Raw genomic sequence first — 17329 nt, forward strand, 5'->3', positions numbered from 1 at the left:
ATATTATCACACCCAGAATTTTTTGTATAATATGTTAAATTTTGTAATAAATACATATAGTTTTGTTCGATGCGGTTCTCAATTAACTAAAATCCTTTGCTTTGGCGTCTTTACGCCAAGTCAATTTTCAATAAAAAAATCATTTAATACGACTTTGTAACGGTGATTGAAATAATTATACTTGAAAGTTTATTTTTAACTAAGATAATAAGGTATATAGGTCAGTAAAAGATATAATATCAGTATGTTATAGTATGTATTAAGGCTTAAAGTTAAAAAAGACCATTAACCAAAATCTGTCATTGTATATTGGATTCTAAGTATGTGAAGTTTTAATATTAAAAAAAATACTATACACTATGATTTCAATGGTAACATATGTAATGTATCATACATAATTTAAATTCCTCGATAAAATAATTACAAAATAAGCACATTTTTTAATTTGTTTTTCAATCATGGAGCCAAAAATGTATTGAATTACATCGCATTAGTTTGGCCGACAGCTATTATTAGCGATATTATGAAGAATATATATATATATATATATATATTTCACAAGTTAATTAAATAAAAAGCATTTACGGAGTTTTCGTTTTATCAGCGCGCGGCCTCACTATTTAGCCATTTGCTGAGAAGGGGAGCAGCTTAGGGACTCCAGCCCCGACTGATGAGGACACTGTCCGATACATAGCTTACTTACACTTATTCTAAATCCTATGTAAATAAATTGTACGTTAAAATTATGAACGGTATAATCCAGTCTTAACGACGTTTTGGTAAGAAGAAAGACACGCTTCAAGACAAGGTACAAAACACGCTTCACAAGACTGACGGCCAATCTCCAGTAAAGTGCCGACCATAGGATCGTTATATTTCCTATTTGTAAGGTTTCATAATTATTAATCCGGATTTACATAATACTAAAAATATTTTGCTAATTGTAGCGGATTAATCACGAAAATATAACAAAGCAAGCAGAGGTGCGAATTATCAGCGGTTCAAAACTCTATTAAATTTGTAAACTAACCATGGGTAGGATTTCTATTCTGGCTTTTGGCTTAAATAGACTTTGAATCCCAAGACCCATGAGGTCTTAACCCCTGCGATTGCAAGTTATAATTCCATATCTAAGTATAGATGAAACATATGCATGATAAGCAGCTAATACTATATCAGGTTTAATAGTTTCCCTTAGTTTTAACACATACACGTACCTGTCCATTTTGTTCTATGTTCTTGTTGTGTTTGTTATTGTATGTTTATTGTTTTTATGTTGTAAATCTATTCTATCTCATATTGTGAATTTTGGTCATGTTTTGTATGTAGATTGTTTGATTTCATCCAGTCGATGGCTTTGTAAATAGTTTTTAATTCTAACGAATGGTAAGTATGTACACATATAAATTACTATTATTTGATGTAATTTACAACTATTGGTTCTATGACTGCCTTTGACGATCTTGTATAGCAAGTAAAATTTAAATTTTCTAATACAATGCTTACTGTGTACTACAAGCATAAAAAATAATCCGATCAATCAAAGCGATGTTAACCTTTCTATTATATTGTTAACTTTCCATCCGCTACATAACGAGATACACTTTGCCTGCGGCGCCGCTTGTTACAAACACGCCGACATTACATCGACAACACTTATTATAATTTGCAAGATGACTTAGTGGTGTACGGTATAATTTGCTTAGTTGAAAGTTTTTTTTTAGTCAAGGGTGTTCGGAGAAATGTGGATAAATTTAATGGTTCAATTTTAATATAAGCGCATCTCTTATCAATTCTTTTTCAGTCATTTTTAAAGGCAGTGTTGTTGTCGCTGCATTATTTCCTCCACACTTCCTATTCAGCACCTGGGTGGGTGATAACACCTGTAAGGGCCTTTTTTTGATCGGTCCTGTAAGGTCTAGTACCCATGTTTAGTAGTCAACTCTGTCAGTTAAAAAAATATTCTGGACAAAGTGTCGAAAGACGAGTGTTTACATGTGTCCTTTAGACACGTTTGTTTGTTTTGTTTTCTATAAACAGTTAAAACAAATAAATTATTTTCAAAAGGCGTTGCAAATGGTTTTCTTTTGAAATATTATCACTTTTCATAATAACTGTTAATCGGGTGTCATGTTGTATTAAGTTATTAATAGCTGTCGGAATAATATAATATATTAATAAAAAATATAGCTACGAACGGTGGTTTTTAAGTAAAGGGTATTAAAAAGTCAGGAAGTCCACCGTGTATAAAAATATCACAAATATATACATTGTTATAACAAACATGTATTTTATATATGGATTCAAATTAAAGGTGGTTAAACGGTCTCCATAAATGACAGCATAAACACAATTTGTCAAAGACTAAAGTACTGTTTTGTCTATGTCAGATTGTGTTAGAGTGAAATAAGTCTTTAATTTTTATGAATATTAATCAAAACCTATTCCCAATTGTGCATGCATGGTGATTGTCATGAAAGTCAAGATCAAGTGAGAGAGGTATTTCAAGACCGTAGCAAATGGAAATCCGTGGTCACAAGTGGATGACATGAGTAACAAAAATAAAAGATTTTCTATGAGTTTATTTACACGCCGATAATATTAAAGCATTATTAAGCTAATTTTACAAGATCGTTCCTCAAACTTTCCGTTAATGTTTTTTTATTTTATTAGTATGGTAAGATTTTTCGTATAAAGTTTGTTATGACATATTATAAAACGTGCTATATCTAGGCTATACCAACCCAGATCATATACAGTCAGTACATTGATTTGACGCAGAATGGATTGCCCGGTCGCCTTGGCCTAGCGCCTGTTATTCAATGTCTATATTTTTTTATCTGCAGATACGATATGATCAAACACTAATTATTACTTTTTAATTTTATTTAAGCCGTCTCATTATGTCTCTTTTAATTCCCAACTTTGTCCCTAATTAACCGAAAAATACTTGGAGGGACCACTAGGCATTCTCGAGGGAAAAATATGTTAAATTTAATCACAATGTGATATCGAATCACTGGTCGTAATTGCTACGGGATATAATTTATATAGCATTCGAACGTCTTCACAAAGGCGAAAACTTTAAATAATTCTGATTAACCTATATCAAGTTTAACAATGTACCATAAGAGGCCACCGATGAGTCAGATTGGAAGGCCAGTGGGCACTACAATGGTCTGAAGAGGTCAGCCACAACTTTATAAGGATAGACCTATTATTGGAAATCCCTGTACGCTGTAGAAAATGACTTTCGTTGTTCATTATACCTTAAAGGCAAGACAAATACTGTTATGTCTAACCATTCATTTAAAGACTGAGTAGGTGATAAGCCATCTGCTTCACAAACGAAAAGGTATAATAAATAATTTGGCCTATGTTAGACGGTTCACGATAATTTCATAGATCGTACGGAAAATAAATGTTTCTAAAGAGCTACAGAGGGATCAAGTGCACGGAAAGAAAATGTAACGAAGGTAGAAAATTACAAACACCTTAAAATGCAACCGATCCCGAGGTAGTATGTAGGCTAAAATGGAGGTAGGCCGTACTCGCAAGAGCTTAAGACAATGTGGAGTGAAGAAGTAATTTATTATCCACGCACGCGACAGGACGAAAACACATGAATGCCATGGACCAGATAAACCCAAGAAAGGGAACTTTGGAAGGGGTTGGACGGTTCTAAAAACTGGAACTAAGAATTTGTATTATAATTATTGAATTGTCACATTTTCAGAAATAAAAGGCCAATTACCATTCCTACTCGCGAAACGCATGTACAAATTTATTAAATATTATATGTGGTTAATATGAAATGATTTTACGTGTGATGACTACTGGAAAGGTAAAAAAATTGCGTGCATGTCAAATCTAATCATTATAAAACTTTTGACTCAACGTTTAGAACATTATTGGTCATCGTCTGTATTATTTATACAGAACTGGACAGATGATTGACGACAACGTGCCACATTCCCACCTGATTTTAAGAGAGATGTGGCCTATTGGATGGCACTCCTGTCCAGGAGTTGCCTATTCAACCGCCGCTTGAATGAACCCATATCATACGGTCTAGGAAAGATGTAAGTTAAGATACAAATACGCAGTAGCAAATATAATATTTTTATAATAAACAAGACAAAACGAATCGTGCAGTACTGGAGAAGTCGACAACGAAAGAATAAAACTCCATCTAAAAGAATAACAGTCTTCTTAATCCCTGATGTCTCAAAGTCTTTGTGGTTAACGTACTAAGCTTGGTACGAGTAGAAAATTGCTTAGCTCAGGCATTAAACAAACAAAAAACGCGTATTTGTTCTAAATCTAAATAAACGAATATTACTTTAAGAATTAAATGAAATGCGTTACTTTCAAAATATGAAAAGCGGAAATCGTAACTGTATCTTGAGAATGGTAACACAATACACGGAGAGTGATGGACAGCCAAGTGTGAAAGTGATACAATTTGTATTGATAGTACTTTTCTTTTCGTTTGATGAATTGATAAATCCTAATAAGTTTCACGCTTTCTCGCTTTAACTGCTGAACCGATTTTGGCAGATGGGATTAGGGAACAAAAGCTAATGCTTATTCATTTTAACTGATCAGAGAGACAGTCACCTTTAAAACGGCTATTAGCAGGTTTGAAGGATAACATATCACAGGAACAGGCGTCGAAATGTCAGTGCAGTCGGTGCAAGACCCATTTGGCTTGTAGTTGTTGTATGAAATTTGGTGCCGAAATTCATATAGACGCTAGTTAGATAAAAGCGCGCTTTTTAAATTTTTACCTTTGCAGCCTTCAAAAGGCTAGAAGAAGTTATCTAGCCAAAGCATCTATGATTTAAAATGTAGGGAATATTAATATTAATTTCCTTTGAAATTAATTTACTTACCTTTCCCTCGCAATATATTTATGAAAATATTATGTATATTAACAAAAAGAGTGATAAGTTTACTAGAATAGAACATACGCGTTAATATTCGGATGCCTTATATGCCTTTTTTCATAAATTTAAGAAATGTATTAAAGAAAATCTGTGTAAAAAGGCTTACTATAAAGTTCACGATAATCTAGTTGATAAAAGGGTCTGGGGCCTAACTAGTGCTGGATAGGCCTAATAAATTTGTGAAATTTGTTTTGCAATAAGTGTTGTTTGCCATTTCGTACGATGATTTGCCATCATTGATTTGATGATTGAGTTTTTTTACGCCGGCTTTTTCTCTCGGCCTGCACTCTCTACCTTTGCTGATGAGTAGTAGTATCTTACATAGAAACTCTCGCAGATACCTACAGCACCAAGGCGTGCGTGTTCTAAGAGTGAAAAAAAAATCTTAGTTATGTAAATTGCTTTTTACCAGCCACAAGTCAGCGGTGCTTAATTGTAAACTGAGGCAACTAAAAACTAACGTTTATTATTTATGAATATAATATATTCACTTTCAATTTCAATACAGATATGAAAGTTTAAAGAAAAACCTAGGAAATGTTGTAGTGTTTGTAGTAGGTACAGAAGTTGCTGGACGGAGGGCAGGCAAGGTTATTAGCCTTCCCGGTGACCATGTTTCTGTAAAATTAAAGAAATTATGAAGATAATTTATGATTGTCGTTATCATGACGGTTTGGTATTAATATATACAATGTTAATGCAGAGAATGCTACAGTTAAGTAGTAATGGTCAAGGAAACAAGGTTACAATTCGAGGCGAGGAGAGAGGTGAGGCGAGCCTCCTGCCTCTTTCCCTTAGTAACATAAAAAATCAATACATATATATGTAATTGTATATGAAAAATAACATAAACTGAATGTTAATAAAAAGATGCATAATTAATGTTTATAAAAACCTTAATATATTCTGTATGTATTTTGTACTGATAATGCTGGCTTAAATTACGTCATTGGAAATGAACTTAGCGTGTAAGATTAACTTAGCGTGTAACTCTATAAGATTTAACCTCTTAAATTTGACATTTTAGAATAACGTTCACAAAGAATAAGCTCGTTTTAATCGAATAAAACTTTCAACTTTCAACTATAAGATTTGTTTTTAATGACTGTTACAAGATTTTTTTTATAGTTTTATAGTATGATTGGAATATTAAAATAATCCTTAAATATTTGTTATATCTTTCGTAATTATAGGTGTCGTGTACATTTTTGGCTAGAATTAGTATCTTTTGTATGGGAATAATATTGTGACTATGGTAAAAAAATATACTTTGAGCACGTTTTGTTTTATAGATTTTTGCTCGTTCGATTATAGTAGAGAAACGAACTATCTTAAACTAATCGAATCATATTCCTAGGAATCGAATATCCCTTTGATCCTTAAATGATACCTTCCCTAGGCATTCCGGATCAGCCTCTTAGGTGTGACAGGCTGTAAGTTGTTAGACGTGAAAGCCTCATTGCCTCAACTTATTGTTTTTGCACCACGCCCTGCCGCGCTGTCATTACTTGTTTGCCATACAAGGAAGGTATTAGACTCGTTTCAATAATTACTCAAAACATTTATTCATATAGGTAACCCAATGTACACATAAGTACGTCAAAAAATTAAATGTTTCTAATTTTACATTTACTGCCAGTTCTCAAATCAAGGGCGTAGAACGGAAGAGAAGAACTGGCAATAAACTCTCCGACATTTTTTTAGATTGCTACTCTTTTGTTTTACACAACGTTTGTAAGGAGCTTGAAAATACAATAATATATCTATCCATATTAATAGTTTTAGTTAAATATGAATAGTTAATAGATTCCTATTAAGTATTTGATTCGACTAACCTCACATTTTAGTGTATTTTTTTATGTTATGTCTCGTGTTAGCCAACTTACATCTAGATTACCTGGAGAAAGTAGCACCACTGTCTATTTTATTATTACACGTATTGTAATATTGTAGTCATGTAAAGTTTTTATTATTACTTAATACTGTTAAGTATTTTAGATGATGTTAAACGCGAAAAGCCTGCAAATTAATGTATCTTTTAAACTATACAATGGACTAAATCAAAATTTTCATCAATAGACAGATTCAAGGAGGAAGTTAATATATAGGAATCGCTAGTATTACTTCGCTAATTATACTAAAAAATATAAAATAGGAAATTAACTTTATAGATCTTTTATATAATGTGAAACCCACTACCCACTGAAGTATTTCAGAACCAAACCAGACTTTCAGGAGCGTACCAAAGAGCCTCCCAATTCTTAAAAGCCTTGATAGTATGACATTCAGAGTGCCAATGGGCAGTGGTATAAATTAATATCACCAACAACTCTAGTCCTATTGCATTGTATCGTTTTGTAAGCCGTAGACAATCAGTATTGTACAGAAACGTTTCGCCTAAGTATTTTCCCACAATAAGTCTGCCATTTAACGCAATGCGTTGCAAAAACTGTTGTAATGCATCCGGCAGAGGGGCGATTGTTCAGAGAAATTACCTACCTTATAAAGTAATTATTAACTTTCAGATAAAATATTATTGGATATTGCGAGAGAACTAATCGTGACGATGGATGGTTGGAAAAGTCTTTCAAGCCTCATGAAAACCTATTTAATTTATATATTATATATGATGATGGTATCATGTAGTATGTATTTTTACATTTGATTAACAAAATTTCTTAAATATCATATGTCTTTATCACACATATTTAAACCGAAATTATATGAATTATGTTTAATATATAATTTAGTTTCCGCTGCCTAACATTATGTGTGTCGTGTTACGGACCTATCCGGTTGCCAAACTCCAAAAAAGTACTTAGTTTCTTTCCATTTTTTGTCATCGTTTTTTGAAGTAGGGCAAATGTTAAAAACATGTTGTGGTTTGAGTAGTTTATGTATCCATTTGAAAGATCGATATACGATTTAAATAACTTCGCTCGATAGAAAAATCCAAACGTAGCCAATTTTTGACACTTTTAATTCATTTTATGACGAAAATGCATACAGCAAGTGATTTTGATATTTACACGATATATTTTATCGTAAGCCATAATATTCCACCGTAAAATTCCATTATTTTAATGTTTTACACAACTAAATGGTATTACGGACGCACACAGACCAGGTTGGGGTTCTCCCAACTAAGAGCTAGGTATGTTATTATTTAGTTTATTTATTGTGGAAATAAGCAATAATTCGTTTTGCGATAGAAAATGTTTTTGGGATGATAGCTCGGATAGTAATCTGTCATCTTAATAGATAGATCAGTGGCGCTACAACATTTTTAGGTCTGGGCCTAAGATTTCTGAATTTATTAGGCCATCTAATAGCTAAGTAGTTCATCAGTCTTCTGTGCCTGACATTGTGAGCGAATGTTAAATGCGTCCATAGAAAGTATGTTAGTGGACAGCTGGGGATCAAACCTACGACCTCAGGGATGAGGTTGCACGCTGAAGGCACTTGGCCAACACTGCTCAACTGTCACTGTCATCTTAATACTATAAACAAATGAAATTAACAATACAGTTAACAAAACATTTTAGTTTATTTCCTTCTCAGTTCAATGTTTGTCTTGAAACAGCAATTCTTGGACTTGTCATTTTCATCCCAGAGCATCAGTTTGAAGGGGTACTGGCCCTATAAATATAAAGCAAATTGAAAATATCTACCTCAATGATTTCTTGAATTCTCCTACGCTGATGTATAAGTACATTTAATCATTATCGATAAAAGTAATCCATAATTATATAAGAAAATAAATAGTAATTACAAAACCCGATACCAAAAAAGTGACCATATTCAAAGTAACGTATATAAGAAATCGAGCTATTTGTAAGAGTGAACTTTAAGAGAAAAAGGAGATTAGCAGGCCTTTGGAAATAGATACTAACGCTAGGCAATTTCTTTGAGAGTCGCAGGCTGTAGTCAAATGTCTGTAGTTTCTCGGCGACGATAGGACAGGCCGTGTATTGGCAAGCGTCAGCGTTGTGCATATCAGGGAAGGGTATATCTTCATTCTCCTTTGCCCAGAAGAGACCAGTCTTCATCTTGTCAGCTGAGAATTCTGAAAATAAAAGCAATAATTCAGATACGCTGCTTTATTTGACTTTATGGTAATTTATTAATTTAGTGGAATAATTTGTACTGAAATGTATAACGCCTGAATTATTTTTTAACGCAAATACATGGGTAATAACTTATTTACAATATTCTATCAGGCGCTATATTATATATTTGTGTAAGGTTCAACAGTTGTTTAACGTTCTCGTACAAACTAATGTGTCTCATGTTTCGTACAAACTAATGTTTTAAACTTACCAGGCTTAAAGTCGTATGATAAGGAGTAGGTGTTCCCTTTCTTCAACTTGCACTGGTCAGGGTGGGTGCAAGGGTGTATCCGCACTTCTGAGATAGAGCATGGTGGCGCTTCAATAATAAAATAACATTAAACATGTGTATCCTTTACTATTAAATACTAAGGCTGAGTAATCTAACTATATTTTATATTTCACAACGCGTCAAATCTACTTATGTATGAATCATGATGTACAGTGAAACAGGATCTGTGTTTGCCCTATGCCACCATTATTGAGAATTCATTAATTGCTAATTATAATAATTAATTTAGATAATTGTTGTTTTCATTTTAGTTCAGATGTACTCGTGAGGATAGAGATAATAATGTTTACTCAAGTGTGAATGGTGATAAAACAAAGTCGTTAACCTAATGTTTTAAAAACTAAAATATTAAGTATTCTAAGTTTAAAATTATTAAAAAACGATGTTTGTCTAACTTAACTTTGAGTACAGCATAGCTTTCGGATCTTGGTATATCATACATATCATGACAGGTTCATTACTTTGAGAATTAGATTTCAATAATACAAATAAGTCAAGCAATAACATGTAGGAATGTCCTAGCAATATTACATTAATGAATTTTCAAAATGTTTATACTACCAGAGCTTCAGTCTACAGGTCCATTAATATATTTGGATTTAGAAAATACCCAAGTGTATCCCCATGAAGACAATTGACGCTTTCAAAAAATACTGGCAAATATATCATAGCAATGTGTCAAAAAATGTGTCTTAAAGTGTAAAAAATTGGTTAAGTCGTCGTCCTTATTATGCATAGGAATTTGTAAAATGTACACGTTTCATCTAATTCAATTGCTTAAAGACGGCTTTTCAACTTCTTTTATTAACATAACTTTTACACATTTAAAGTAAACACTTAACGGATTGAAGCTATGTATTATTATAAACTTATAATTATTTTACATATTTTTTTTTTATTTTTTCCGACGTTTCGCGTGCTTTACGGCGTAGCATGCGTGGTCACGGTGACTGTCTCTTTTGAATGTGTTTAATTATGTGAGTATTAATATGAAATTTCTAAAGCTTAGGAATAAAGTGTTAATTATACTACAATATTTGTATAGCTAATATAATTTATTAATTTGATAAGAAGATTTAACATAATAAATTACGGTTCATTTGTTTAAAGCACAAAAAGTGAAATATTTAAGTTACATGATTACATTTATTCAAGTAATTAAAAGTTGATGCATTACCAACATAATATAAGGACTAAGAGCGTTATCAAAGCCCGTTGGCATAAATTAAATTTATGTCAGAGAAGTTAATACTTTATGTTTTCAATTGAGTGCGATAAAAACATGATAATGGTCAATACGATGTTTTGACACTAAATTCGTTAGTGACCCGTTATCGCCTTTATTAATAGTAATAATATCCAAATGATTTGAAATAAAAGTTAAATATTCTTTTTAAAATCAGGACATTGGCTATCTCACATCATATTTGGAAGAAATGTGTAGAATATGTTTTACCACTAACATATTATATAGTTATAGGATTTATAAAAAATTATAAGCGTCCCACGCTAGTACATACATTTATTATAATCAAATCAATAATAAAATTGTATCAGGAAATATACATCAGATAATGCAGTAAATTTAAAGATTTTTTTTGTAAATATTTAAGAGATTATTTAAAACTTGAAACTTTATTCACTAAAAATTAAAAATAATTTTTATTTTCTCAGTTACGGATCACGGAAAATTGTTGCTGGCACAGTAATAGTTAAGAGGAGAGGTCAATAACTTATTTGTTTGAACAACTAAATGCGTTGCGAACAGACAAAAAAATATTTAAAGAATACTTACATCCCTCACAAGGTGTGAACTTCACCGATTCGGCTGCAATTACTCCGAAGAATGCGGAAAATATAAGAAATTTAAACATTTTAATGCGACCAACCGTGCACTCCAAATGATGAGATATTTATGATCGAGCGTCGAATGACATCCGACCTTTGCGCCGAAGATAATAGGCAGAATTGTTTTTAATTGAGAATGTTTTTGTTACGAGACCCTACAGTGGTTAAGTATAAAAATAACGGAGGTTATCGTGGTATGTGAGTCTGTTTAGTTTTATCAATCGATACTTAGAAAATGTAACACAGTATATTTATAAAGGAAAAGTATTTTTTATCTATATAATATTAAATATCTGTAATATATTGACTCAATAAAATGGTTAGTTTTACTCCAACACATTCGATAATTTTTTTATGAAATAATATGAAATGTAATCAAATTATTTCTTTATTAAAAGTAAAGTAAATTATTGTACAATTATATTATGGAACATACTTAGGTAAAACAAATGTAACACAGTTGAAATTTCCCAGTTATCAAGAGTACGGAAAAATACGGCTCAAGACCGAACGAGATTTACACTTACTGTGGACTCCCTCTGCTCCATCTAGAGGTTATAGGACCTACTAGTCAATTAAGTCAAGAGAACGGATAAAACTAAAAGAAATAGAATGTCGTATAAAATATTTATTTACTAATTTACAAGAAAAAATATATAAAATTAATATCTAAATTATACTAATAATTATTTTAATCGTTGTGATTCGTTGCTTCCCAATTATATACATCTATGTACATTTATGCCGAAAACTCTTTGGCATAATATTTTGTATGTCCAAAACGTATGTTCCAAAATTTTAAAAGGCGATTTCTACTTAGAGAAATTTGTGTAAATAACGTAATTAGTTTTTTAATGTAACCGGAGGTAGACGAGCTGGAGACTCACCTGATGAACCGTACATTTACACTTCGTTATTAAATTCGAGAATCGCCTTACATTTAAAAAAAAAATACGATACTAAAAAATCAAAATACAAATTAGAGCCTCTATAGTATCCTATTTCTTTGTTGAGTATTAAAAAGGGGAATTTGTAAACAAAACAAATACACTAAACTATGAACACTTTGATTAGGTATTTTTTAAAGTGATATATTGAGGTCACTAAAATTCTGAACATAAAATGCGTCGATTGATAATAAAAAATACAGTGTAACGAAATGCTGTATCAGTACTATACACAATAGAACAGTTTGTTAAAGTTTTTCCATCCTGTTAAAGTTTTAATATATTTAAAACATTGACTAACAAACACAAATATATCGTCTAAGCCACGGCTTTTATTTTTTAGGACGAATTAAAGAAAATAGATTTTTTTAGAACGATCACTCTCGTCTCATTGACTCATGACACAGTTTTATTGATTTAATTCAGGATTGTTATATCTGTTTAATAACTTTTTTATATATATACCCTGCGTACATAAGACATATATACTAGAGTATTTGAGAACACTTAATTTGATTTCTTAAACTATAGCAAGTGTGGTAGTCGTTGTATTGGGATCATCTCTTGGGAAGTGTAAATCGTGATGAATACCGGCTTCCTTCAAGATTCTCATTCGAGGCCCTAAAGGTACGCCCAGAGCTCTCAACTTGTCTTCTCCTACGTAAGGTAGTTCAGCGGCACCGACTTTCTCCTTCTCTAACATTGCAGCATATTTCTGAAATAGCGGATGTCTTTTAGTTCAGTGGGTAAACTCGCTGACAGCTGCTGCCTGCACAAGTCCGGTTTCCTCCCATGTTATAAGGGAGACAATTGGATGCCGTGTGAAAATGACATAAACAGAAGACGCGCTAACCTGATCCATGCCTCCTCACAATAGAATGGCCCGCAACATTATTAGTTGATTATCATTTATTACACAACCATGGCAGGTAATGTCAGAGTATTTCAAATATTACTATAGCCCGATTTGTATTCATAAAAGAAGAAATGTAGTATAGTTAATGTTTATTAAAACCTGAACATAACATAACCCTGGTCGTAAGTTCGATCCCCGGCTGTGCACCAATATACTGTCTTTCTATGTGCGCATTTAACATTAACATTAGCTTGAACGGTGAAGGAAAACCGGCTTGGCTTAGATCTAAAAACGGCGTGTGTAAGGCACAGGAGGCTGATCACCTACTTGCCTATTACATTGACAAATCATCATGAAACGGATACAGAAATCTGAGGCCCAGGCCTAAAAAGGTTGTAGCGCCATTGATATTTTTTAACATAACAATCAAATATACAATATATACCATTTCCTTAACCTACAAAGTAATTATAATAATTGAATAAAAAATTAAAACAAATTTAAATAAGTTTAGTCCCTGTGGCAGTGTACCTTTAACGCTGCATTTACCGATACTTATTCGTTGAGCAAGAAAAGCATCAACTCTGGGGTCACCGGCACTATCTATCAGGCGCCAACTTACGACCAAAATTAGCTTCTGGCCACTAGAACCTCACGGCCCAAGAGTCTACTCCAAGGAGAACAAAATCGAAGTAGGAATTATGTTACTAAGTTATAAACATGTCTTAAACTAGTGAATTTGCTTTTTTTTAAATCCAATTTATCAGCTGTCACCATTATTGAAGGGAGACTTTTGAAGAGATGAATGAACTATCAATAGAGTATTTTGGTTCCGCTACTCCATAAAACATTAAAATTACCTCGTAACCAAGTTTCTTGAGGAACAGTCTCATGAGAGGTGGCTCGTCTCCGAAGAACTTGGTGAGTCTCTTGACACGGTCGGGATTGCTGAACGAGAACGGGTCCAGGTGCCTAGAGTGACCTGATCTTATGTATTGTTGCGATCTGTTAAAAAAAATGTTTAAAATATTTATTTAAACGCGATATTAAATATTATATCGAAATAAAAAAAGGATAGCAATACCGCTACGCACACACATTTCAATCAAAGGCCAGGAAACCGGCGTTGGTAAGCAAAGCTCTGGCGATTTGAGAGATCCACATGAACCAAAATCATTTGATCAAAACGGTACTCAATGTTAGAAATCCTGAGGTACTCCGTGAAAGAAATGTATATTCATTAGAAATACGGGATACTCAAGAAGCATTTCTGTATCTGGCGATATGAGATAATACGGAGGAAAAATTGACATCATATATAAAAGGAATAATACTGGAATGAAAGTGGATATTAAGGGTGTTAAGATAAAGTTCAAAAAAAACAAAAGAATAAAAAAAAACATAAAACAGAGAAAACTGTATAACTTTTCTCTTAATTTTCAAAATGCTAAAGGCTTGCGAACCAAGTTAAAATAAAGTTATAAGGGATATTGAAGCACTGAACGTCGATATAACGGCTCTAACTGAAATGGGAATAATTAATAAATATTAATATTTAATAGAATGGTTCCACATTCTATTAAAGATTAAGAAGAAATTGTGCCCTCGAGGTTTCAAATTCTAATATGTGACCGGTCGGATATTTTTGATATATAAAGTATATATCGTATAGTATATATGTTAATTATAATTGATAATAGTTACGTCCACTATTTAGAATTGTATAGTGAGTGTTTAGTGCATTTTTAAGAACTATCGTGAGGCAAGGTATTAGCATCAGTCTAACATCTCTTTGTTCCCAAACTAATAGAATTTCTCCAAGTCATTACAACTGGTAATATTGTGTGCCTTTCTTCCTGGTAAGAAGATATTGTAACGAGGTATGTACTCAGGACATATTATTTTAGTATAGGATTGTGTATCGACGGCCACCGAACCGTTCTTTGTGGTACACCTTGCATGCCTATTATCTCTGCGAATTTTTATTATTAAACAATCCGAATGTAGGTCTATAACCGGATATAACGCCAAAATAGTTTCATTAAAATAAGTGAACATAAACATTTTAATTTACAAAATTTAAAATATAAATATAGACGTTTATCCTTGTACACATTCATATTCCTGCAGCTAAATATGACAACATACAAAGCAATTCAAAAGTGAAATACTTATAAAATTACTAAATCTGGTATACAGTATTACAAAGTTAAAATAGAGTTCGTTATACTTAAGCCTGCATTTGTAATGGCATAAAAGCTACAAATACAAGTAATGACTTGGAATGGTCAAGTGGGAAGAGAAAAGAGAGGACGGCCATCAGAAACCTGGGGAGGAATGAAAGGGAAAAGATTGCAAAAATTGTGGCGAGGATGAGAGACTAGTGGAAGAATTCGGAGGAGTAATTATGATTGTGTAGCACTCCTTAAGATTAAGCAACTCACTTGTACATATGCCTAAGTGCAGCGATCTCAGCTCGAATGTTATCCATCTCTTGCATGACGAGGTGTTGTGTCCGCATTTCACTAGACAAGTGGGCGACTGAGCGAGCCAAAGTCACCACATGAGACTCCAACCGTTGGAAACGCTTGTTTATGCCCTGGAATGTGGAATACTTTGTTAGACTTGGTCTTTATAAAATCGTCATAGAAAGTAACATTGAACTTAGTGTTCTAACTGTATAATAATAGTAATAATTTGTCTCTTTCTGTATTTTACGGGTTTACATGCAGTAATTGACCATGTTTGTGAGGGGTTGGGGACTGTAAGAGGACTTTAGAAGTCTTGTGGTCACCAGCTTTCCATACAAATACAAAAACATGACTACATACTATAACTAAAGAATTGAATTTGAAGTCTATCTCAAATATCGCTATGGAAAACAAATTTTCTGTTGCCTAGTAATTAAGGTTTTAGAAATTTACAAACAACTATTTTAGTAAATACATGAGATAGGCTTAAGTTGTCCAAAAATGATCCAAGAAAGCAGGAAAAGTTATGCGAATGTTGTGAGCGATATGTATTTGCTTGGAAAAGTTTGTCCTTCAAGAAAAGAGCGTACCAATTCTTGAAAGGCCGGCAATGCACTTGCGAGCCTTCTGGCAATGTGAGTGTCCATGGGCGGCGGTATCGCTTAACATTAGGTGAGCCTCTTGCCCGTTTGCCTCCTATTACATAAAAAATAAACACCACCGTTTGTTAGTAAGAAGGGGTGAAACATTTGTCTTAGAACTATTGAATAGAAATATGTTTCATAGTCAAGTTCGTTGGCGATTGTTGGAGGGATATTCTAATAAATGAAACACTTTGTTCGAAGCTAACTGTCAACAGTCTTCAATTGATTGAAACAAGGCCAATGACATAATAAGGAGTAACTTATATATGGGTTCTTAAAAGTGCCACATCTGGTACATAGAATGTACGAGAATGTTGTATTACAATTTATCAATTAATGAAAAATTAAACAGCCCATTTATCCAAAACTGACGATAACATTAGCGTTATTGCTTTAAGTACAACAAGTGGACGTGTTTAGCATAATTTAATCGTACAGAATTAATTTATTACAAAGTACGTTATTTACGTAATTACATAAACTCGGCTTCGATATTGGCATAAAACAATTTTTTATAATCACCACGAAATAAAAATAAAATAAATGAATCAATGGCGCTACAACCTTCGTAGGTCTAGGCCTCAGTTTTCTGTATCTGTTTCATGACCATTTGTTAATCTAATAGGCAAGTAGGTGATCAGTCTCCTTCTTTCACCTTTCAATCGAAAGTTAAATGCGGATTTAGAAAGAAAGTCGAGTGGGTCGAGCCTACGACTTCAGGGACAAGAGTGGCACGCTGAAGCCACGGCAAATGTTTCAAATCATGCTCTTGAAACAAACCTTCAAATCATTTTTCTTCCGATGGTCGGAGGATCGTCTCTTGTCTCTTTGCGGCCGGCTGCTTACGGAGCTCGAAGGCAGTGATGACATGCTTCCGTAACGACGCTTCGATGATAATCTGGAATTGATATCAACATTTTCCATTAAAACTTACAGTTAATATAAAAATATGTTTTATTCATAATAAAGAATTCATTATTATGTGTAAGAGATCCTATTAGTAATATGTATTGTAGTATAACTTATTAGTAAATTCTTAAAAAATTTTTTTTCAATTGTTTACTCAACTCTGGGAGAGGTGTGTTCTTTAACTGTTTTTTTGATTGTAGAAGCCTATTTGATTTATTGTAGATGTATTGCGACTTGCTGTGTGACCGATGACAACATCCGTATTTATTTTTGTAAATGCTACCAAAATTATAACTTAGAGAGA

General features: G+C 32.8%; 2 protein-coding genes across 6 annotated transcripts in view; both read right to left on the reverse strand.

The window, feature by feature from the left end:
- Nucleotides 1-8472: 8472 nt before the first annotated feature.
- Nucleotides 8473-11304, reverse strand: LOC123714607 (MD-2-related lipid-recognition protein-like). The gene is made up of 4 exons (XM_045668949.1): nucleotides 11146-11304; nucleotides 9270-9377; nucleotides 8843-9015; nucleotides 8473-8588 (listed from the first exon to the last, which is right to left on the reverse strand). Exons 1-4 carry the CDS (start codon nucleotides 11222-11224, stop codon nucleotides 8496-8498), a joined length of 453 nt encoding a protein of 150 aa, XP_045524905.1. The 5' UTR covers nucleotides 11225-11304; the 3' UTR covers nucleotides 8473-8495.
- A 531-nt stretch (nucleotides 11305-11835) lies between these two features.
- LOC123714492 overlaps nucleotides 11836-17329 on the reverse strand; it is a 64249-nt gene continuing 58755 nt past the window's right edge. For all 5 annotated transcript variants that reach the window (XM_045668753.1, XM_045668752.1, XM_045668751.1 and 2 more), the window contains 4 exons: nucleotides 16897-17014; nucleotides 15446-15600; nucleotides 13862-14006; nucleotides 11836-12860 (listed from right to left, as the gene is read on the reverse strand). In XM_045668753.1, coding sequence (XP_045524709.1) covers nucleotides 12666-12860; nucleotides 13862-14006; nucleotides 15446-15600; nucleotides 16897-17014 — 613 coding nt within the window. In that variant the 3' untranslated portion in view covers nucleotides 11836-12665. The remainder of the gene's footprint in view (nucleotides 12861-13861; nucleotides 14007-15445; nucleotides 15601-16896; nucleotides 17015-17329) is intronic.

This window comes from Pieris brassicae, chromosome 9, assembly GCF_905147105.1.
Source record: "Pieris brassicae chromosome 9, ilPieBrab1.1, whole genome shotgun sequence".
In the NCBI taxonomy this organism is placed as follows: Eukaryota; Metazoa; Arthropoda; class Insecta; order Lepidoptera; family Pieridae; genus Pieris; species Pieris brassicae.

What these genes read in the sequence shown, in the direction of transcription:
- LOC123714607 (XM_045668949.1), bottom strand. Translation starts at nt 11,224, where the DNA reads ATGTTTAAATTTCTTATATTTTCCGCATTCTTCGGAGTAATTGCAGCC. An exon ending in GTTCACACCTTGTGAGGGAT is followed by an intron (nt 9,378 to 11,145) that starts GTAAGTATTCTT and finishes TTATTATTGAAG; the next exon opens with CGCCACCATGCTCTATCTCA. An exon ending in TCTCAAAGAAATTGCCTAGC is followed by an intron (nt 8,589 to 8,842) that starts GTTAGTATCTAT and finishes TTATATTTATAG; the next exon opens with GGCCAGTACCCCTTCAAACT.